The sequence below is a fragment of the Gossypium hirsutum genome, chromosome A07, assembly GCF_007990345.1.
Source record: "Gossypium hirsutum isolate 1008001.06 chromosome A07, Gossypium_hirsutum_v2.1, whole genome shotgun sequence".
Lineage (NCBI taxonomy): Eukaryota > Viridiplantae > Streptophyta > Magnoliopsida > Malvales > Malvaceae > Gossypium > Gossypium hirsutum.
This window is the reverse complement of record NC_053430.1, coordinates 5,104,269-5,129,351: the sequence shown is the minus strand read 5'-3', so window position 1 is coordinate 5,129,351 and position 25,083 is coordinate 5,104,269. Positions and strand designations below refer to the sequence as shown.

The 25,083-nt window shown below is 33.9% G+C and overlaps 1 protein-coding gene across 1 annotated transcript; it reads left to right on the top strand.

Annotated features, from left to right (window-relative positions):
• Nucleotides 1–4,715: 4,715 nt before the first annotated feature.
• Nucleotides 4,716–24,833, top strand: LOC107953669 (transcription initiation factor TFIID subunit 2). The gene is given in 28 exon segments (XM_041117295.1): nt 4,716–4,866; nt 4,965–5,289; nt 5,779–5,833; nt 5,836–5,923; nt 6,002–6,068; nt 7,394–7,593; nt 7,716–7,869; nt 8,506–8,590; nt 8,723–8,776; nt 8,779–8,813; nt 9,925–10,050; nt 10,619–10,672; nt 10,801–10,869; nt 14,329–14,426; nt 14,532–14,876; nt 14,972–15,059; nt 17,136–17,235; nt 17,238–17,260; nt 17,343–17,399; nt 17,874–17,953; nt 18,039–18,081; nt 18,630–18,716; nt 20,949–21,038; nt 21,644–21,702; nt 21,789–21,879; nt 21,967–22,132; nt 22,275–22,458; nt 23,630–24,833. Coding segments are annotated over 28 exon segments (4,032 nt in total). The 5' UTR covers nt 4,716–4,750; the 3' UTR covers nt 24,723–24,833.
• The last annotated feature ends 250 nt before the right edge of the window (nt 24,834–25,083 follow it).

Genomic DNA, 25,083 nt, shown 5'->3' with positions numbered 1-25,083 from the left:
TTATGTTGTTTATTTACGTATTTTTGTTTTCAAATTTTGTGTATTCAAGGGAGCATGTTATTGTTATCATACGTGTTTATCTAATTGGTATACATCTAATTTTAACATTTTTATACTTTAGTAAGGAACATAAATTAGAATAATACCAGTTGCTTACGGTTCTAAATTTAGGTACCAGTTAATCTAAAAAATGAGTGTAGATACTAATAGGTATACTTGAGTCAAGTACGCTCAGCTATATATTAACCTTGATGTTAAGTAATTTTTTTCTATTTTATAAATAATTTTGCATTCATTTCATATTTTATTCATCTAAATTTGAATAGCTTTTGTTGGGATTTGGTCTGTAAAGTGAGATTAGTTGGGTTGTATTCAAATATGAGAAGATTTTATGTTTGATTATGTAGCTTTGGAAAGAGCAAAAGGAGTGATTGGTTATTTGATTCCTCAGTCCAAAGAGAGAAAGAAGTAGTTTTAACATTTTAAAAACTTTTCAATTACCTAATACCACCATATTGAAATTCAAAAGGACTTAGAGCTTCAAGTAAATGACCCTTTTTAAGTACAACAAACACACCATAAGATTTGACTATACTGGAATGTATTTTAAACCCATTCAGCATCCAATGTTGTGTATGGTTAACTCCATGGACATTTTAGTTTTGAAATTTTCGATAAAGTGATTTTTTTCTGAGGAGAGTGAATTTTTTGTTTTAATAATTTCGTTTTTAAATTTAATGTAACTATTTTTATTTTTATTGTAGATATTATATTTAAATAAAATATTCATTTATTTTCTAGATAATAAGTTTAATATTTTAATTATAGATCTCTATCAAAAAGTCAACCCTTTATAGAAATGCCATTGCCATAATTATAATTATTCACAAGTCCTAAAATATATAACTAATTTAATTAATGTGGAATTTGTTATAGGTAGAGTGCAATTTTGGGTTTGCCGTGGTACGCTCCATTGTTTCTTGACAGCACAGACAACAATAATAATTATCATTAAACTAATAATTAATTGGATGTATGAAAAAAAAAATCCCAAAAACGTAAAAAAGAGAAGAAGAGAGATCAACTTCAGTACTATAACTCAATTATGGTTTATGGACATTGAACAGTATGGAGGTCATACCAAATTAACATATTTTGCTTTTTTTGATGAGGAGAAAAAAAACCAAAATAGATTTAGACAACAAGAGGAAAGGAAGAAGAAACCTCATGATGCAATGGGTTTGGACCAGTAGGAACAAGGCGTTTTTCAACCCCATTACGTGGCGATGTCGTTGCCGAAGGTTGGAGGATGGCAACTGGAACCTGACTCTGATGCTTGTGATGTAGAAATGGGAGTGAAGTCAAATTTGGTAGCCAAGACTTTACGGTTGTGATGAGTGATGATGAGAAGTGATACTTGGTGACTAATGTCAATAAATGGCACACCCAAAGAATAAGAGATACCAAAGACAGCCAAAGAATGACACTGGAAAAGATGCAGCTGGGTATATTCACGGCCATAGCTATTGGTAGGAGGGAGAAGGTTGAAGTTTTAAGAGGAGAGCATGCATGGAGAGGCAAAAGTGGAAATATGTGATCAGTGAGAGCTTATGGGTGGGAGTGAGAGAAGGGGTAGCTTCCATGGTCAATTTTGATGGATAATTTTTAGAGGGAAGAAGAGAAGAGAGGGAGATGTCATGAGGAGAAATTGGGGTATAAGGAAAAATTGTCCCCTCTACCTTTGTTTTAACCAATGAACTTCCTTTGCGTTCAAGGAATAAAAGACATTTAATGCACAGATGGTCTAACTTGATATATATTAGGACGACCGCATCATCAGAAATGTACGTGAGAGTCAGACTAATTGGTATATTTTAAGCCATTTGTTTAATGTTAAGTTAAACTAATCACATTCATAAAAAAACAACACAACTAATTACCGTTTATTTTATCTTGGGAGGTGTTTTTGTTTTTATTGGTTGTCTTGCTTTGGCATTTTATTGAATGTTATCTTTATATGCACGATGAATATTCGTATGAAAAAATAAAAAAAACAATTTAATATCGCATTGTGATAAATAGTGGTGTATTTGATTATAGAAAATATTTATAAAAATTTTATAGTATTTTTTAGGTTTATTTATGGAAATAGATTGGTCAACAAAAATTATTTATTATCAAAAATAATTTACTTTTTTAAAAAGTCTAAATCATTTTTGAAAAAAATCATTTATAGTAATTTTATTTTTATGTAATTAATCTTATCAAGTCTATTTTATACATATAGTAAGCTTGTGCATTCACAATTGCACGAGTAAGAAACTATTAAATTTTATAATAAAAAAATTGATTAGTATTGTGAGTTATTCTAACAACTATTAATACTCGAACTCCATTAATTTGTTAGCTCATTAAATAATTAAAAAAAACAAATTATGAGTGATGTAAAAAGATAGAAGGAAATTCCAAGTAGAAGTACTATGGAGGTATTGTACTAGGAGTCATTGATGGGTATGGGGATTTTCATTTTGCATTCTTCGAAAGGTGGGCAAGAGATGAATTAAGTCGACTTCAACTCGAACAGTGTTTCCTAGCCGAATAAGTAATGCACGTGGTTGTCATTTTTGGTGCTGTTGCGAGTTAGTGTATAGTTTGATTTGCCATTTCGTTGGTTCATTAATGAGAAAATGTTCTCAGTATAAGATCCTATTTTAACTCGGGATGTGGTTGTTTACCGCATTTAATAACTTCTCTTCGCAGTTTTCAGCCAACTTCTCTATTTTGGTTCAAATTCTAGAGCCCTAGTTCTGACCTGATCATAAGGAAAACAAACAAAATTAGAAAAAATATTTCAATCCCGGCAATGTGGCCAAAATTTGATAGGCATTGGAACCACAAATAAAATTTTTACAACAAATTAACTCTGATAATAGTAAAGAGTAGTAGGGTCGAATCCAAGGAATGGTTATTGTTATATCAATTTCGTTTTTTTATTGTGAATAGGATTTCTGTCGTGGCAATAGTCGTGTCATGACTCGAAACAACTCGCTAAAAATAACAAATAAATAAATTAGGGAGTTGAAAATGTTTAGAAATTAAATAGTGAGATAGTAAATAAACAATTATATTAATAAAAATAAGATAAAATAAGAAAATGGGTTTGAATTTTGTAAACAGAATATAAGCCTTAGCTTAGACTCTTAATTCCGGTTTGAATCGTCCTTAAAATGATTTTCTCTTCCAAACTATAGTTGTTATAGCGACTAAGAAGTCCACGCCAATTCTCATTTTAGTTATTCTGTACGACTGCAATCAACCTTACCAATTGTCTAATGCAATACACAGTTCGCAATTCAAGACTCCAGCAGCCTTGGTTCTAAAGAACTCACTCGGATCAACGGCCTCAACGTGCGAGACATTTAATCTGTACTATTCCATTGACAAAAATCCCACTAGCATGACCCGCCAGGATATGCCAATTTGTTCGAGGAATCGAATACAACACGGCCAACTAGTCTTCCAATTGTACGCCAAAATGACTCCAACCAACGTGCATTTTGTGTTGAAATTGAATTAACTTTAAGGGACGGATTTGTACTATCCCATATTCCGGAGAGATGGTGAAATTGTTATGAAAGATTTTTAGTATGGATTCAATTCTCACAATTATTGACCGGAAAGAATATGGCTAAACTAATTAGAAGTTTAGTGAAGCATGAAATTAATCATACTTAGTTGGTATGAAATGGTTTAAATGGAATGGTGGAGGTGGAAAGAAAAAGGACTTCGGAAGCAATTAAGCCAAAATATTGAAATGGAAATAAATAAGAATGGATTGATTTTTTTTCTATTAATTTCCAGTTACAAGTGTGTTTTTCAAAGGCCACCATACACTATTAACAAATCATATACTAAATTAGCTAACACCTACCAACTAATTACATGAAATAAAATATCAATTCCTTTTCTAATATGGTTTACAAAGTTAAAAGTCTGATCAGCCTTAAATGTTTCAAATTTATGATTCGGCCCTCTTTTATTGCTCGTGCTCCATTTAATTATTTCTTCTCGTCTTTGAATTAAAAACCGAATTTTTCTTGACAAATTTAAACTTAAAATCACCAATTTAGCAGGAATTATTTAAGAATTAATTGATTTGAACACATAAAATATGCAAAATAAACATGCATCAACTATATTGCATTTTGCCTCATTTACTCAAAAAAATGAACAAATTAGTCTCTATATGTTAGATTAAAAAGTAAACTGGTCATTTGGTTAAAAATTCCATCATTTTTACGTTTAAAAATTAGTATATGCACATCAATATAAGGTATACATGATAGATTAAATTTTTAATAGTACAGATAAATTGAATTTTAATAGAAAAGACTAATTTATTCTTTGATAAAATATACAAGGACTAATTTAACTATTTTTAATAGAGGACAAAATGCAATTTAAGAGCTAATACAAGAGCTTCCGTGTAATTTTAGTGAAAATTCTACTAATTAATCCCCTACAACAAGGTTCATATGCCGAGTCAAAATCAGACTCCTGGCTGATCCTCCAATCCCCATCATGACACGTGTAAGGTAATGGTCGAATAAAAAATAATGTTAGGGTAGATCATCACCAGCAATCCACAGGAGGAGCTCGTGAGCTTCTCCATAAATAAACTCTTCTCTCACTGTTCATCCGAAAACTTTTTCGAGTTCGAAAAAGGACCAGAGTCGTCTGACGCCGAGCCATGGCCAAGCCTCGCAAGCCCAAGCCCGAAGACCCGAAGCCAGCTCACTCCGGTGCCGTTGTCCGCCACCAGAAGCTTTGCCTCTCCATCGACACGAACCTTCGTCGCATTTACGGGTAATTCTATTTTGTTCACTTCTCCTTGCTCTGCAATTTATCATGGAGATGTGTTAATTGCTGTGTTTAGTTAACGCGATGTCATTTTGCACTTTCAGCTACACTGAGCTTGAAATTGAGGTGCCTGATATCGGTATCGTTGGATTACATGCGGAGAATTTAGGGATTGAGAGTGTGCTTGTAGATGGGGAACCGACAGATTTTGAGTATTACCCGCGTAATCAGAGCTCCGATATTGAGAAGCGGTGGGTCTCCGCTGTGTCTTCACCGAGTTCAGCCGCGGATGTTGCTGCAGCTGCTTACGTCACGGCGCTTGAGACAGAACTGATCCCTAATTTGCTCATCAATTGTTGCAATAAGATGCAAATTGAGCAAATTAATACGGAGCCTAATGGAGTACAATCTTCTGCTGAAGTCAAGCAGGTTACTGCAGCTGTTTTTTTAGTGAATATATGATTTTAATTATTTTTTTAAAAAGTTGCATGTAAATGCTTAATCAATGTGATATGGCTTATTTGGTTTTGATTTCTCGAAATATATATGCTAAAGAATAGAACTGACTAGAAATGTTTCTTTCACTACTAGTTTAGCGGAAACGTAAAAGGGAATTATGACTAAATTGTAGCATAATTTTGATAGAAGTGTAGTAAATTGTAGTATATAACATGCATTTTCTTCTCATATGTAAAAGTCATGTCTAGAATTTTCAGTTCTTTCCAGAACCTTTTCCCCCCCTATTGTGATTTGTTTTTATGCAAGTAGCAAAAGTTGCCGCTATATGACTTCTAAAACTTGCTTTTTTGTGAAGCAAAGAAATGAAGATTTTGGCTGATGTATTCTAGTGTGTACCAAGTTCAGTTGATGAGGTTTATGAGTATTTCGGTCTCTCATGTAGGTTGGTATTGGATGCAGAATGTGAAATCTGTTCGTGTTAACTATTGGGTAGAGAAAATGGAGACAGGGATTCATTTGAGGATAATGTGGTCCATACTGATAATCAGATACGGCGTGCTCGGTGCTGGTTTCCTTGTATCGATGACAATAATCAGCGGTGCTGGTATGTGACTATATTCTGTCACTTCTTGTAGTAATTGGCTACTTTGGGCTTTTTACCATCTACATATTTTCTGTTCAGTTTTGATCTGGAGTTCACGGTTGCTCACAATCTCGTAGCTGTCAGCAATGGGAGCTTATTATATCAGGTGAGACAAATGTGATGGAAAATATGTAGTTGATTTCTAGGTTTCTACTTTGCCAAAAACTGTGTGACATGCATAAGTGAGACAAAATTGATGGGAAAAATGTCTTTATTTTATCTTATTCTTGTGCGTAAATAATAAAGTTCAGTTCTAGATTGGTGCATAAATTGTAGGGATAGCTCAGTTGGGAGGGCACCAGATTGGAAATCTGAAGGTTAAATTTAAATCTATGCTCACCACATGCATCCTTGTAATCGAGGTTTAGGTTGATATATTGCATGGCATTTTGATTTGTAAACTTTTTGAAGGTGGAATAATCCATTTAAGGGAGATAAAAAGGTTTGAGTTATTCAATACTTGTTACAGTTCAATGCAATTTGCGAATCATTGCAGAAAAATATTTTAGGCTAGGCACTGTTTTGGCTCAGCTAAAGTTCTGGAGGGTCAAAATGATAGTTATAATTGAAGTATCATGTGTTTAAAAGATATGATTGCTACAATTAATTCCTTCATTGTTGGATAAAGTTCATCAATGAGGTTGGTTGTATTCCTTGCTTCTTATTCTGGGAACTGTAGCCCAGTCTCTTTTCCCCCTTTCTGCTGAAAAAGAATTGTTTGCTGCTTGTTGACCAAATATAATGCACTGGAATGCATCGTTGCTAATCAATATAAGTAGAAAACCTTAATTTTAGGTGGCAATTTCACTTTATGTGACTAAAGCATGTTTCATGTTGGGGGTACTGAGGGGGCTAAAATGTTTGTTTTTGTACTAATCCTTTTGGAATATCCTTGGTAGGCTAGAGTATGATTATTTTTATCTGGGCAAGATCTCAAATAACTCAACATCAAACAAATCAATTTCCCTGATCCATTTTTCAGCGTCCAGTACCATTTAAAAGAAAAGCCTTTGTGATGTTTGACATATTACTCATTTGACTGAAGCCTCTTTTAAGGTTTCTGTGTGCTGTGAAAATTTTTGCTGGTTAGGTGTTGGAACTGTAAAAGCCTCTTGGTAAGGGTAGTAAATTCAAGATAGGAGCAAAAAATAGTTTGAGCATGAATTTTCTTTTGCAATTGCAGAAGTATGGCATTAATATATTGAGGGTTAGTGGTAAATGTTAAGAATAGTGTATACTGGACCTTGTATTTAGCATCTAGATTTTCTTAATGGTACTCTTCATTTTTTTTTTCAAAAAGTAGTTTCCTGAAGTTATGGACTTGCTGACTATTGAGATGAGCCTAATTCTCTTCCATCCCTCTCTTCAGTTATATTAAGGATTTTACAATACAGTTGAGGCTTTTGATATTCTAATTATTCTGTTTTGCAGGTATTGAGCAAATATGAGCCTCCCTGCAAGACATATGTCTACAGGTTAGATGTTCCTGTTACTGCTCAGTGGATATCCTTAGCAGTTGGACCATTTGAAATCCTCCCTGATCAGCATAATGGTCTCATTTCACACATGTGTTTACCACCTAATTTGCCAAAGCTGCGTCACACAGTGGAGTTTTTCCATAATGCATTCAGGTTTTGTCTTTGGTTAAATTTAACATATTATAAAATCTTTTCTTTCATTTCATAATCAGGCTATTTACATTTAAGTTCCCTGATTACAGTTTATGTGGTTGTTTAACATTATACTTTCACAGTGAGTATGAACAGTATCTTGATGCAAAATTTCCATTTGGGTCATACAACCAAGTTTTTCTATCTCCTGAAATGGCAATATCTTCCTCAACTGTTGGAGCCTCCTTGTGCATCCTTACTTCTCAAGTTTTATTTGATGAGAAGGTCATTGATCAGGTTTGTTCACTGCTTGGGCTCATATTTTTGAGGCACGTGACATATGAGTCTAATCTTAGATATGGACACTTGTTCCGCATTATTACTCTAGGAGTCAGTTTAAGATGCAAAATACATCACACAGTATTACTTTAAGCAAACAAAATAATTGTCTAATCTAAATTCCATAATACTGCTTCTTCTCTATGGACAGCACTATTTGCTTGGCTAAACTATTGAATTTGATACAATATCTATCACATTCTTGTTAACTAAGAACCTGCTGCATGTAACATGTAAGTTTTAATCGTGGCTATATGTTTCACCATGGTCCAGCATGTTCTTTTTATATGTATTTCACTTTTCTCAATTTTTAGGTTTAATGTTTTATTGGTTTGATTTGGGTATGTTATGACCTTAAATGCGTGCTTATCTTTCCCATCTTACGAGTTGGATGTGGTTTAAATGTTGGCAATTAATAGGGACTACAATGTAAATTGTTTTGTTTATGATGCGTATTTTATTTTATTATTATTATTTTTGAGGTTAGTTGAACCTCTATATGAGCATGAACTGCAGTGTATGACATCTATGCCAGGTCTCAAGTTTTTCTTTTCTTTCCTTATGTTGTTGATATGTAAATTTGTGTCTTGACAGACAATAGACACATGCATCAAACTTGCTTTTGCTCTTTCAAGACAGTGGTTTGGGGTGTATATTACTCCTGAGGCACCAAATGATGGTATGTTGATGGATAATGGCGGCTTGTATGGGTTGACTGAAATTTAAGCAAGTTAATTAGTAATTTATTTTGATAAGCTTTGGAAGAAAAGGTTTCTGTTAGTGCTGATTTGGCTGCTGTTTTTGTTGTCAGAGTGGCTGCTGGATGGTCTTGCTGGTTTTTTGACAGATTTGTTCATCAAGAAATTTTAGGAAATAATGAGGCACGGTATCGAAGATACAAGGTTTGTTTTCTATGGAGTCATGTAAGATTGAAATTAATGGAGAAGCTGATCATGGTTGCTAATTGAGAGAACCTATTTGGTTTCCTCTGTGGTTACTGTTTTTAGTAGGCTGTACTTTTTCTATGAAAGCTTATTGCATGTAGTTCGAGTGAATACTCTCTATTCTAAATCTCTTTTTGCAATTCATGGCTTACCTCATTTGATTCTTCCTATTACTAAATGTGTTCATTTACCATTAACATCTTATGCTCGTAAACAAAACCTAAATTCTGATGTTGAGCTGGCATCCTCATAGGAAATGAGTTTAAAGAACGAAAAAAAAAACTGAAATATTAAAAACCAAGAGACACTATGGTATATTTTTTATTTTTATTTTTTATTAGTATCAAAATTTTTACTGTATCCATCTTGATCTATGGGAGAATTAAAAAGAAAATCCCCTTTTTCTGATTTTCTGTTTCATTTTTCTCTATCCTTGTGATAACTGGAAATTTATCTCACTGAGGGGCTTTATTTAATTAATAATACAATGGAGTTTTGAATAAAAATTTCTTAGGTTCTGGATGATTTATACTGGACTTCCTTACTAAATATTGCATCATTTGAATATTCATAAGTTCTTGAGTTATGAATAATAATTCTTGATGATTTGGATATTCATAAATTCTCGATTTAATTAATAATAATTACGTTGGAGATTTGAAACATGTAAAGTTCTGGGTGATTTATACTGGACTTCCTTACCAAAAATTGTATAATTTGAATACTTAGAATTCATTGATTTAAGTTTGCGCATCTTCTAAACCCAAAAGTAGGTTAGTAATTCTTACACTTTTGGCATGTTGAGAATGTGACTGCAATTTTTTGTTTCAAATAGTACTGGAGGCTGATATTCAAAGGCTTTATAAAATTTAGCATCATTAATTCATTTTCTTGATGTGGATGGGAAGTGGGCATGTGGCATTAGTATGAAATGATTCCGAGTATTTAGCTATGTTTAAATCTATACTCTCATTAGGAGACAAGCATGAGATAGATGTAAATTGCCCTCCCCCCCCCCCCCTTATGTTTTCAGATGCAGAATTATGCTATTTTATTCATGTAAATGTAGGCAAATTGTGCTGTTTGCAAAGCAGATGATAGTGGTGCAACAGCTTTGAGTTCCTCTTTTGCTTGCAAGGATTTGTATGGAACTCATTCCATTGGCTTGCTTGGAAAAATACGATCATGGAAGTCAGTAAGTAGCTACTTTTGACTTATTTTTTCTTTTTTCATGATGTTATATTACCCCCTAATTTTTTACTAAGTCACTCAAGTATCTTATGACTATGAATGATGAAATGAACCTTGAATTAAAGGAATGTGTTCAAGAACATGGAGGTGAAATAGTTTTGGCGTCATCTAGTTGTTGCTTTTATTAACTACTTTAAAAGTTGCTAAAATGTGCAAGGTATACGTTGAGAATAAGAAGTATTTGGTTAAAGATAGCATATGGCTAAAATGTTGTAAAACATAGAAATGGTTATAATGTGCTATGCTTTGAAACACAGTCGTTGCATATGCAAATATTGATCATACATTATGATTATTCATAAAAGTTTAAGATATTTAATTTTCAAAATTTTTAATTGCTCTTGTTCAAAAATGGAAATTTCTTTTTTGCTTTTCTGTTTCTGGAAGAAAAAGTAGCAAAAATAGCAATAAAATTTACTTTAAACTGGGAGAGTCAGAAATAACCAAGGGAGCACTATCATTATTGTCGCTTATATCTTTTGGCCGTTTTGTTGACTATTTTTATCCTGAAGGTGGCAATTCTTCAGATGTTAGAAAAGCAGATGGGACCTGACTTCTTCAAAAAGGTATGGGGTATCATCTTGGTCCTAGTTGTCCTATTTGAAGCATTTTGGATGTTATGTGTAAAGGATTGTGGAATCAGTTTCTTTTGTTGACTGTCATTTGTTCTTGGTTTTCTTTTTTCATTATGAAGATTCTGCAAGCAATAATTTGTCGTGCACAAAGTACAACCTGTCCTGTGAGGTCTCTTAGTACAAAAGAGGTGATCATATATATTTTTCTTTTTCTTATTTCTCAGTTATCATCTATGTGCCATCTATTTATTAATTGCCTTTCTGCTTGTCATAACATCTGCAATGGTACTGCTGCTAATCATTTTCGGTTAGCTGTAATTCATCACCAATAAAAATTATCGTTCTAGAAACCCTAAAACTAAATAAGATTTGAGAAAATAAAATTTTTAGGCATGTAAATAAAACTAGAGAAAAACAAAGCAGGAGTTAGGAATGCAAGTACCCGTGTATTAGCATCCTCATTACAGTGTCTGTCTGAAAGCTGTACCAATTAATCATATGCATAATCTTAGATCTTGAAAAAATGGTTTTAAGACATTTGAAAATAATCCTCTTTAACCATTTTTTTAGATTATGGTTTGTTTATTTGGAAAACAAATTGATTTGTTTTGAAATTAACAAACTTTTTATATATTTTCAGGAATTCGGCAGAATCTAAAAATGGGTTTTGGGATAAAAAATTTTATTTCATTCCTAAAATCTGCATTCTTTTATGAGAAGTAATTGTTGAAATTCTATCTAGTAGTCTGGTAGAGTTCAAGAATTTCATTTCATTCCTAAAAACTATAGTTTCAGGAACTTGACACCATTCATTTTTGCTACGTTTTGGGAAACTTTTCTCATACCATCGACATATGATTTTACCCAATTAAAAAATAAAAGGTAAATAAACAATATAAAATAAATATTAATTAAATGACTAAACTAAATAAAACAAATGCATGAAGTAAATACAAAAGTAGAAGTGAAATAAAAGATGATTAAAATAAATTGTGGAAAAGTAAATTGCAAAAATGAATAAATTGCAGAGTAATATAAATAAAATAAAATGCTTAAAGTAAAAGGCATTTATAAATAAAGAAATTCAATGATAAAAGCTATAAATAATTTAAAAACATAAATAGTGGTTAAATGCTGATAGGTGAGTGCTTTTCATATTTAATTGAAACTATGGTGGTAAAATGGAAATTAGATGGATTAGGGAAGATTTCTCTTGGAGAGAAGTACGTGTACAGTAGTGACTATTGAAACAAACATTAGAGAGGAATTTAGTTGTTAGACTAGGAATATGATTGACAAGTGGGAATCTGAATATGATTTTATTTACTAGAATTTGTTTATAGTTTAAATAAAACTTTCCTAATAAATTAGGATACTGTCTTGTCATATTTCAGTTTTCCTTATAAGAACGTGAAACTATGATTTTGCATCTTATTTCTTAAATTTTAAATCTCTATTTAAGAGGAAAGTTATTAATGATTAAAGGAGGTTGTAAGTTCCAGAAAATTAAGATAGGCAACTCGTTTAGGGTTCCACAACCATAGGAAAAAGTAGGAAACGAAAAAAGGGTAAAGACCCTTTCTTTGGATCTGATTTCTCTGTTGATCGTTCAGTGACTCGATCCCAAACTGGGGACCATAACAATTTGCCATCAAAGCCTGCCACAATGGGCAATGCCATTTGAGTTTATACAAACTCTTTGGTGGAGGCTAAAATTGTCAATCTGCAGAACCGTATGGATAACCACCTCTGGCAAATGACTCTGAATGCAAGAACAGGTGAAAGCCTTTTTTCCGACTTGAGTAAATCAACTATTGGGGATGGAGATGCAAATAGTTCGACAATTCAACTAGAATAGGTGCACTGGCCACTAATTGCTAGGGGAGGGGCAGCAGCACCACCACTAGGTGGGGTTCTGCTAGTTGGAGGAACTGGTCCCAAGTATGCAAAATTAGATTTTCCTACTTTTCATGGATCTGAAGATCCTTTTATGGCTGCATTGACGTGAACAATTCTTAAAAAACCAACACACCGATGAGCAGACAAGGTAGGTTTGGCAGCCTTTGACATGTTGGGAGAAGCGCAACTTGGTCTTATTAGATGAAATTGGTGGGGCATATAATGTATTGGTTAAAGTTTTGTAATGGTTGCACCCTTCGTTTTGGTCCTTCTGTGGGCAGCAATCTCATGGGAGATTTGGTTAGTCTGAAACAAACAGGTATAATAAAGATCTATCTGCGGCAGCTTTAAGAAAAATTGGCAAGGGCCAGTCATTATGTTCGATTGGATCAACAAGTTGGGTTATTCTTGGTTGGGTTGGATGATTAAATTCAACTTGATGTTCAAATGCAAAAAACCCTTGATTTAGTCATGGCTAACAGTCTTGCTAGAGCTTTTGAGCAGAAGCAACAGATGCTACATGTTGGAAATAAGCGTAAGGTAACTTGGCTAGGTAATGAGGACAGTGACACATTAAGTGGAACTATGAGTCTCACTACAACCTTTTTATAAAAAACCTATCAAGGGAAGAAATGGCAGAGAGAAAGGTGAAGGGCTTATGCTATAATTGTGATGAACTGTTTACAGTTAGGCATGAATGTAAAAGCTCTTTCAGTTGGAATTGGCTAGTCAAAATGATGCAGAACCAGAAATTGAAATTATGAATGAATTGGGTTGGTTTTATCATTAAGTGTTTGATGTCAAGCTTGAGGACAAGCTTTTCTCTAACCCGGGATTTGGCTTTGATTTTAGTGGGGTTTAGTTATGATTTTATTTACTAGAATTCTCCTATTAGTTTAAATAAAACTATCCTAATAAATTAGTATACTTTGCTGTCATATTATAATTCTTATTAGAATATGAAACTAGTGTTTTGCATCTTATTTCCTAAATTGTAAACCTTAAGAGGAAAATTATTAATGAATAAAGGATGTTGGAAGTTCCAGTAAATTAAGGTAGGAACCACAGTTAGAGTTCCTAGGTAGGCAACTCTTTCAGAGTTCCACAACCATAGGGAAAAATAGGAATCCAAATAAGGATAAAGACCCTTTCTTCTAGTCTGATTAAAATTTCAGTCTAGGTTGTGAATTTCCCCTTCATGAGATGACATATTTGGCAAAGAGATAAATCATTACCCATCATGATATCAAATACAATACTTGGAAGTGTTCGCAACAGCAATAATGAGAATTATGGAAATGCTGACTTAGTGTTAATTTTAAATTAGAGTCATCTAGAATAACTATTTGTTAAAAAACTAAGTGCTGGTGTTTCAGGATTTGTGTTTTATGTTTTGCTTCATTTTAAATTAATGGAGCTTGAAAACATGTTTTTGATGCAGTAATTTGGCAAGGGTCCACAAGGAAAATTGGTAGGCTTGAATTGGTAAAATTGCAGGGGTTTGAGCCCTTCTTCTGCCAATTATTTTGGACCCTTGATCTTCTTCTGCCTATTGATACTAACTTACTATGGATTTATTGTTTTGTATGGCTATATATATTTGATAATGGCACATATGAGAGTATTTCCATGATTCTGTCTTTTTCTTTGTTTTAATTTCATAAAATTATGTATTGGTTTTACTTAAAATTAAGATACAAATTAATTGTGTCTGTGTCACTAATTAAGCTATAAACTTTTATACTCAGTTCCGGCATTTTGCTAATAAAATTGGAAATCTGGAGCGTCCATTTCTCAAAGAATTTTTTCCTCGGTGGGTAGGATTATATGGATGTCCAGTTCTCAGGTATGATTTAAGTGAATCATGTATTTAATGTCTTCTGCATTTGGCATTTTCTTGCTCGTTTCATATACTTAAGTGTTATTTTCTTTCCTATCCTCTATTTGTAAGGATGGGGTTTTCCTACAACAAGCGGAAAAATATCATTGAGTTGGCAGTTCTGCGCGAATGTACAGCTACAATCGATTCAAGTGTATCAGTTCTAAATGCTAATCCTGATTCTGAAAATCGTGATGGTGATATTGGGTGGCCTGGAGTTATGACTGTGAGGGTTTATGAACTTGATGGTATGTCTGATCATCCTGATCTTCCAATGGCTGGGGATGCATGGCAGCTGCTGGAAATAGCATGCCACTCAAAGCTTGCTGCTAGACGCTACCAGAAGCCTAAAAAGGGTTCAAAACCTGATGGCTCTGATGATAATGGTGATTTGCCTACAGTAGATATGCGTTCGAGGTATTTTATCACACAAATGTGGATTTTTTTTCTTTATATCTTGTTCCAGAAGATTTCATTAACACATTCTTCCATGTTTAATTGTTCTTTTGCAGTGTAGACTCCCCATTGTTGTGGATTAGGGCAGATCCGGAGATGGAATATCTTGCTGAAATTCATTTTAATCAACCTGTACAGATGTGGGTAAGAAAACTATTGTTTTCATTTCTAGGTGAATTTTGTCAATGTTTTTGCATAACCCAGCATTAAGTAGGTCAGTTGCAAGGTCATTTTCCTTGATAGTTTACTCAGTCATTAAGTACATATGGTTTATTAAGTTATGTATTCCTGTTATTTCTCTTTGTTGATTTAAGGGTCCCCCCCCCCAACACACACAAAAAAAAACATTAGGGGGAATATTGGCTCTTGCTCTGCATGGTTGTAAAATGCTTAACCAAAATGTTGACAATTCCATCATCACTTTCCAACTGGTCATGTAGGAATATAACACCGTTTCTTGTATTCTTCCGGTGTAGATGTCTTCTATTGAATTATACCTAAGATAAAATTAAACCACCTTTTTTTTGGTGTTTGTTCTCTTATTAACAAAAAGAAATTTTGGATGTGCGTGATTGTTCCCCATCATTGCTGTTGAAGGAGAGAAACTTGTCAATGTTTTTGCATAACCAGCATGAAATAAGTCTCAGTTGCAAGGTTATTTTGTCTGATGATTTCAGACAAGCGCAAAAGGTTTATTTGGGTATATTGTCCTGATATTTCTGATTAGAGGGAATATTGGCAACTTGATTTCAGACAGAGTTTTTGCCAAAACTTGATTTCCACCCTTTCAGCAACTTGTCTTTCTGGAATATCACATCTGTGTTCTTGTGCTCATCCAAACTTGAGTGATTTTCTAAATCAATTTCATATTCTATTGAATTATACCTCAGATAATTAAACCAGCCTCCTTTATTTGCCTTTGTATTTCGCTTATTCACAACAAAGAAAAAGAAAGAAGAAGAAATTTTGGATGCACATAAATGTTCACGGTTGATAAGTGTGGATGTATGGCAATGTTCTTATCTGTTTCCATTGCTAGGATCATTATATCACATAAGCAAAGCAGTAGTGGTAGATACATTTTCTGGTTGGATTTGACATTTCTCCTTGGCCTTATTTAAAAGGGTTATTTTCTCCTAGAAGATGATTATGACACATGCAGTGTTCGCTCAATTATTCTCATAGCCAATAGCCTCTCCTCTACCTTGTATGTAGCTGTTTCTGTTTCCTCCATGCAGCAGGGAAGATATTTATACTTATTTCTCTATTATTGGTTGCGGCAAATAATTGGAGTAAAACCATTCAGTTTATTTCTATAGTTTGGATGATGGACCATTGGAGTGTCACTATCAAAAGATGGCATGCTAATCTACTTGGTTGCTTCTAGCTAAATTTGTTGGAAACACAACTTCCGTGTTCAGATTTTCTGCCTGACAATTTTGTTCATTCTTTTGGAGATTTATTCACATATGTGACAAGATGCAATTTGTTATGCATATTTGCAAAATGTTGTTTATTAATGAGCTTTCAAGTGAACCTCTAGATATTACTGAGAATCGAGATAAAGTTCTCGGTTTCTTGAATTACTAATTCCCAAAAGTCAGCTTGAAATTTCAATTTTAGCATGTCGAAGATGTATTTAACTAATAACAAAATTTTGAAGCTTGCAATTTTAACTTGGAATATGCCTTCTATGAAAATGAAAAAGTTATGCTACGAAGCAAGAAAAATAACATCTATTAACATGCTTTGAGTTTAGAGGATCAGGGAGAGCATACATTCTAACCCTTCATGTGGTGATCAACCTAATAAATTAAGCCATAATTCCAATTTAGTTTTGTTAGGCCGTAGATATGTGGTTAATCAGCACCACAAGCATAAGTCTAGTCTAAATTCCACATTGTAATATTAAACTGTCAAGATGGACTGTAATCTTACAATATATCCTTAAACAAGGTTTAAGTATTTACTTGAAATCTTTTTTCAACCTGTTGAAGCCCATTATTTGTCTTTGATAAATATAATTGGATTAAATGGGAATTTTACTAAGAACTAATTGTATCTGATGACACAGAACAAGGTAACTACTTAGTTCAAGATTGCTTTTATTGTACAGAATTTGTATCCAGTTGTGTAGCTGTATCTGTTGCTTTTTATAAATCACTTCCATGATTTAATTTTTCATTGGTATTTGACTTCTTAAATTGGTAAAATTATCAGATTAATCAGTTAGAGAAGGATGAAGATGTGGTAGCTCAGGCACAAGCAATCACTGCACTAGAATCTTTACCAGAGCTTTCATTTTCTGTTCTCAAGGCACTAATAATTTCCTGACTGACTCCAAGGTTTTTTCTGCTCCCAAGGACTTATTTGGCTAAGAGTCGTTATGAATTGAATTTAATCATTTTGATTTTCCTTTGTGTCAAGGCCTTCTGGAGGGTTCGAATCGAGGCTGCACTTGCATTAGCTAGCACATCTTCCGAGGTATCATCAGCAGCATTTGATGCTCAATACTAGTGATGAAATTAGTTTCTTTATGTGACGTTAACCAAATTATTCACCTATTTCTTTCACTGGAAAATTATGTTATGATTTTGAAACCCTTTTTTGTAGCAATTGCATGTCTTTTGAGTTTCGCTAAAACTATTCTTAACTTTCATGTTCTTTGCATAATGCTCTGAATGTGGCATCGGTTGATGTTTTCTTTTAACATCTTACCTGCAATGATCCATATGCATGGGATCCATATGCATGGGCAGTTAGATTGCTTCTTATTGGTTGTTCAATAGTGAGATATGTTATAATTTTTAATACATTAGTATCACTTTTTAACTAAAAAATATTGTGCTGTTCCGAGTTTCTTTAATAGTTTGCATATTTTAATTGATCTTTTGTCATCTTGTTAGTTTTTTGCATTTGCTTAGGCATGGAGGTTTTATTTCATTCTCTGGCTGGCAGGAAACTGACATGGCTGGTTTGCAACATCTGGTGAAATTTTATAAAAGTAGAAGGTTTGACACAGATATTGGACTACCAAAGTGAGTTTCTTAACCTGAGTCTCAATTTGTCAATGATTGCTAAAATGCCCTAATAAGAAGTTCCTTTTCCTGCTGATCTTGCCAGACCAAATGACTTCTCAGATTTTCCGGAGTACTTTGTTCTTGAGGTAATGCAATGAGGTAGGCTGTGGTAAACTATGTGCTTATGATGTTTACAACTAGCTCAGGTGCCTCTGATGCTAGTGAATTGTGGTTTATGGAATTTGAATTAAAACTGCAAGATATATTTGATCTAGTGGTTTGAAAAGGATGACAAGGGATAGTAACATTGGGCATCTCCTGCCTTCATGTGGGATTTTTGCATAAATTAGGTTAATTGCCTCTGTATGCTGCCTGGACTTTTAGCTTTTTCCTTACTTTGAGGTGCTCTTGTATGCACCAGTACTTATGCTTGGGTTGCTAAATTTATAACTGAAATGTAGTTTGTGGGAGTTCCTTGAACCCAAGATAGCAACACTGGTATTTCTATCTTCATGTGGTACTTATACATAAATTAGGTTAATTGCCTCTGTATGCTGTTCAGACTTCTAGCTTTTTTCTTTACTTTGAGATGCTTCCTGCATGCATTGGTACTTAAGCCTGAGTTACTAAATTTCTAACTTAAATGTAGTTTGTGGGCGTTCCTTAAACCTTCTTCATTTTCTTTGTTTGTTAGGCCATTCCACATGCCGTAGCAACGATAAGAGCTGCAGACAGGAAAAGCCCCAGAGAAGCTGTTGAGTTTATTTTGCAACTTTTAAAGGTATGATTTCCTTGGCCATCACTTACTTTACAAGATCATCAAGAAGATGTGGAATGCCTATGCTAATCAATCTACATCAGTGTTTTGCTGCATGGATCTTTCAGTGAGTAATCAATGATCTGTAGCTGTCAATTGCTGCATAAATGATAGAACCTTGAAATTTTTTTCCTTTGATTTGCATGATTTTTGCTTGTCAAGAAGAGAAGGGGTTGACCTCCTAATTTTGCAATATAGAAATCTTTGTTACTGCTACTCTTCATTTTTTCTAGAAGTGCTTCTATCTGACGCATTTTAGGACATGGTTAAGGTAATGACTCTCCAAGGACCCTCTAAATACATGGAAAAGCTTTAAAAGAAAATTAAACATACCCCTGCTACGTATCTAACACTGACACCCGGTTCAATTAAGACTGAGAAATCAATATTATAGTGAGCTTTATTTCATTATTTATAATATATTTTTGCATGGTTTACTTATGGAGTTCAATTTTATTGTTCTTTTTTTTTTATTCATTGGGAGGAAGATCATATGATCTGGCTAAAAACAAATTAACTTCTGTTAATTCTTGATTAACTTCTCAGTTTTTTGTACTTTGAAAATCTGGCAGATTTTATAACTTTTGCTGATTCTTGATACGAATTATTGTGAATATTTGTGATTGATAGTTCAACTCATCAAAGGGGGACTGAAACCTTAGGACTGTTAGAGAGGAAAGAGAGGGAGGGTTTTTAATGGAAATTCTGCTTAGGTTTTATTATTCCATACGTCCCTTTAAATAAGGACCTGTCTTTGTTACATAAATGGGAAACCTATTGTAGAAAGGTTGTAAATAAACTGAAATAAAAAGCACAACAAAACCCAAGGAAAAAATAAAATCACGATGTAGCCTTAACTAGATAATCAAAATGAATGACCTTTCCTAACATAAATTGAGCTCATAACACTGCTCTTCTGTTGTTACTTGGGCATTGTTTCCATGCTACTTATTCTACTTGCTATTTTGGCTCTTAAAAGGTTTCTAAAATGCAACGCAAGCGGTAACAAGAACAATTAATTTTGATTAAAAATGAACAACCAAATACAACATTAATTCTAACATGGTTCTTCCATCTTTTGGTCACTGTAAATTCAACTTTACTTTTTTATATTCAAAATCATTATTCCTTTTTTTTTTTTTTGCATGCAAATGCATTTTCTGTCTTTTGTTTATGAAGTTACAAGTAGCTAAAGCAACTACCCATTGAATTAGAAAAGTCAAACTTCTGCAAGATCTAAAAGGACATTGGACATAGCATGTGTCTTTAGGAGAGTATGCTAGTGAAAGCATGTGCGTGATGCTTAAGACTGCACAGAAATAAGGTTTTTAATTTTGTTAAGTTCTATCATTCCTTTAAACTCTGCAAAATATGCGACGATAAGTTCTGCAGAATATCCTCTCTCATCTCTATAAGTAGAGAAACCAATTGACAACTGTATCTGGGATAGTCAAAGGTGTTACTGAATTCGAGAATGATGTCTTGAGTATGATTTATTGATTTTTCTTCATATTTTCAGTGAGCTTGAACTAATCGCAGTATTGTACTTGATATATTTTATCTTGTTGAAGTGCAAGATAAGGTGGTTCTCCATGCATTGCATGGGAAGAGACTTGGAAGAACCGGACTTACTTTCTTGAGTTAAAAAGGCTTGTGCTAATATCTTGCACTGTGCAATAAATAAATGACCTTAAAAATGAAAACGAGGTTATATAACTAAAACATGCATATGGGTGTGTATGACTTGCCACTGATCAACCAGTTAAAGGATTTATGGTTGAAGAGGTGATGGGACATACAATATTAAATTGGAATGAAAACTAATTTGGTATGTCAAGATTTTTTTTTCTTTTGGTCATTCTCTAGATCATTCAATATGCAGAAAACATTCTTAATTTGTTTGGTCCTACCATACTTTTTGTTTATAATATTAAATTGGCATGAAAACAAATTTGGTTTGTCAACAAAAGTTCTTTTATGTTCGGTCATTCCCTATATGATTCATAAATGCAGAGAGCATTCTTAAATCTTTTGGTCCTACCATACTTCGTGTATATTATTGATATACACTGCTTACCTTGCTCTTTATACTGAATTATTATTGTAAACGGTGCTTCATTTATTTGCTTTGGTTCTTATGCTTGATATTTAGTCCCTCCTTATTCCGGCTTTCTGTTTTTCACTTGTCTTTGACAGTATAATGATAATAATGAGAATCCTTACTCTGATGTATTCTGGCTCGCTGCATTGGTACAGTCAGTTGGTGAACTTGAATTTGGGCAACAGGTACGTAAATATATTTTTTACTTACACCTTTTGGTATGCATCTTAATTCGTTTAAAAGCTTGTGTAGGTTTTTTTGTCGTTAAGTTTCTGCAGTTTAATTCTTTGTTCTGTTACTACAATCTACAAGGAATAACAGTATATATGATTCTTCAAGAAATTAGTCTTTCTTGTTGTGTAAGTATTTTCTTCGCATGCTAGGATTTTGAAATATAGGGTAATATGTTGCAATTTGTTCCCATCAAATCGACATTATCAGCATAGCTCCCCCTCCCCCTCACACTCATATTCTTTACATGAATGTGCTATGAACAGATGCTTGCCAGACTCTGAAAATACAGATCAATTACTGGACATTAGCATCTTATTTGTGTGCTTTCCTCTTCTGCTGCTGCTACTACTGTTGATTCTTTCAGTTTCCTTTTTTCTTGAACCCTTTTTTTTCTCAATTAAATTTCCTTTTGGCTGATGGGGCATGTCATGGGTAAAGAATAGCTTTCCAATGTTACAGATTTTGGTTTCACTCATGCATGACCTATGTCATTTTAAAACATTCATCTGCAAGGCTATCCTATTTACAATTTTTTGCTTTCTTCGTCTTATTTCAGAGTATTTACTTTTTATCTTCTCTTCTGAAGCGCATTGATCGGCTTTTGCAGTTCGACAGGTAATAATTATCTTCTGATCTGTTTGATTAAAGACTGATTATTCCAAATAATCTCCTGGTTATTTACATCTTATGACACTTACCAGGTTGATGCCTAGTTACAATGGTATATTGACAATCAGTTGCATCCGGACCTTGGCACAGATTGCATTAAAGCTTTCTGGATTCATCCATCTAGTGTGTTTTTTCTCTGATCCTTTATCATATAATGTCTACTTTGCATATTTCTTTATATTTCTTTATCAATTTTGTTTCTCGCTGCAGGATCATGTCTTTGAACTAATTAAACCATTTCGAGATTCCAAGACAATCTGGCACGTTCGAATAGAAGCAAGCAGAGCTTTGCTTGATCTTGAGCACCATTGCAATGGCATCAATGCGGCATTGTTGTTGTTTATAAAGTATATAGAGGAGGAGCCTTCTTTAAGAGGTTCCCTTCAGTAAATTTTTTTCTGAAAAATATCTTCTCTAACTTTCCTGATGTTATCCAAAATGTTTATTTTATTGGTAATATTTAGTTGTACTTTATATTTGTTTAAAATTTGATGATGTTATACATTCTCTGATTGTAGGTCAGGTAAAGTTGGGTGTGCATGCTATGCGGTTATGTCAGATACAAGGTGGATCTATCTCTAGTGAGGATATTAAGGCGACAACACTTGTAGCTTTGCTTCATCTTTTAGAAAGCCGCATAGCATTCAATAATGTATTCCTCCGGCACTACTTGTTCTGCTTTTTACAAGTTCTTGCAGGAAGGTGGGTATGCATTCTAATATGGTCTCTCTAGGATTTAAAACTTTCCTTTGGACAAGTGGTTGCTTCATACATGTTGATAATATTCCTGGGGAAAAGACTACATTGATGACCAAAGTATATAATTCTGTTACTGTTGTCTTCTGAAGATTGTCCTGTTTGATCTTATTGAGCTTCGGACAGAACTGCTGATTAGTAGACAGTTTTAGCATAAGCTTTTATGAAATTTTTGTCGAGGTCATGAGAGACTAGTCACAGATAGGAAGTGAGCTCTGAGAGGACTAAGATAATCTTCCAGTTTGGTTTGTTCTGAATTTTTGTTTCAAATCTTATGAAGTTTAGGTACTTCAAGTTATGGAGAAAAAAGGATTGGCAATGATGGTTTGCCCTGTGCGGCTTTTGGGGTTAAAATGGTGATGAGAATAAGGAGATTATTTTCTTTTTTTTTTTCCTGGAAAAAAGAAAAAAAAAAGAGAGAGATCAGAAAGTCTTGCAGGTGGCTACCCTGGTGCTTTTACGGTATAATTGGAGTAATCAGTACGAATTTGATTGAGTCCTTTACATAGTCTCAAATGTTTTAGTGTTTTTTTTTTCCTTATACGGTGAGTTACTGGAGTTTCTTGTGGCTTGATGTTTATGATACCCTATAAGCGCAAATAGTCCATTTCTCTGGAAATAAAATGAAAATAGAAACGACCATTCTGATTTAAATAGTAAAACTTAATTAGGAATAACCAGTGGGAACACATAAGTACCAAATTTTAGTTACGAGAAATTTAAATTTGTTGAAACCCTAAAAACTCCGAACTAGATTCCTAATAAATTAGCAGTAGAAATTGTTAGGAAACTTCTGATTTGCTTAAAGCTATGCAAAAAAGTCAAAGAATGAGAACCTAATTTGTGGTTGTGGCATTGGAAGCTTGGTATTCTTTTGTTATATCTTTTGTGGTTCAATATGCTTTGCCTTATTGGAAGAAACATAATAGTGAATTTGATGTAGCACAGAGTTCTCTTCTGGTGCTTGTTTTCAATTAATTTATGCTGTTTATAAGAGGCTTATGTCAGAAACTTGTAACTTCCATTTCAATTAGCAATTTCTTTTTGAGAATCTCATATATTTTGTCTTATTTCGAAACAAAAATTGGTAATCAAATTTTTGAGCTCTCATTTTCAGATCCCCCACACTTTATGGAGTGCCTAAAGAGAAGTTGCCCTGTATGGGTAATGTGGAGATTTGTAATGAGCAGAAGAACAATTTCGGTGCTCCTGTTAATGAGATAAGGCCACCTCAACCTCAACCTCAACCTCCCATGGGGAATCCGAGCCATTCAAACCATTCGCATGACAATTTGGCAATTCCAGAAGCTTCAAAGGAAGTAGATACAGTCTCTAACAGTCATGATAGGAAGACAGCTGTTGTTAATATAAGGGTCAAGCAGTCAGCAACATCCAGTAAAGCAGAGGAAGCAGATAATGGTACTGCCGAAAGGTCCGAGGGTGGGGAAAGATCTGAAGGAAGGCGTAATCATGATGCTGATCGGGGTGCAACCAGTTCTGTTTCTGTGGATGCACCCCAAAGAAATTCGGCTGAGGCCGTGAGCATAAGCAATCAAAATATTGAAGAAGTTAACTCATTTCATGATCATGGTTCTCGGATTACTGCTAGCATTGGGAGTGCAAAAATTGCAAGTGAAGGTGACAACTTTGGTAAGGAACTTCAGTGTACAGCTGATTCGGGTAATGCCTCGGTGCACCATCAGCCTGATGATCCCTCGTCACCAAGCATCATTCAAGGTAACTACATAGATGCTGAAGCGAAAAAATATGCAAGTCTACAAACACTATCAATCTCGAGGGACGACGGTCCTCCATTCCAGGAGAAGGAGAAGGAGAAGAAAAAGAAGTCGAAGAAGAAGAAGAAAGATAAGGAAAAGAAAAGAAAGGGGGAAGAGCACAAAGGAGAGCGAAACGATCCAGAGTATTTAGAAAAGAAGCGATTGAAAAAAGAGAAAAAACACAAGGAAAAGGAGATGGCAAGGATACTGGGTGAAGTGAAGGCAGCTTCGGGGGAGTTAAAAAGTAAGAAAGAGGAGACCACATCTTTAACACAGATGGGTGGTAACAAACAGGAAGCGGATAATATGAATTCAAGTGAACCCCCTAAAGTTGTAATTACAAAGTTGGAAACCAGGGCCGAGCCTACACAACCTACATCTGCGCCCAAATTCCGAATCAAGATTAAGAGCAAGCCTTTAAGTAAGTCTTAGGTTTTTGTCTTTAAAAAAAGTATATTGGTGAATTCAAGAAAAAACTATTAACTTTCTTCTCCAGCATTGGGAAAAGGTTAATTTGAAATTCAGTGCAAATCTTATTTGGAATTATTGTTCTCATTTTCAATTTTTCTCAAGTCACTATTTAATTTTTTTGATCTTGGTGCTTAAAATTGGAATTGGTTGCTTCCACAAATATTCATTCAACTATTAAATGTTTTTATTTCAGGCTCTTAACATAAAAAGCTTGCAATTTATGTTTTTATTTCAGGCTCTTAACATAAAAAGCTTGCAATTTAGGTACTCATGTATTTTAGTATAAGAATTATAGGTTTAGCTCAGTCTAGGTTTAAATTGA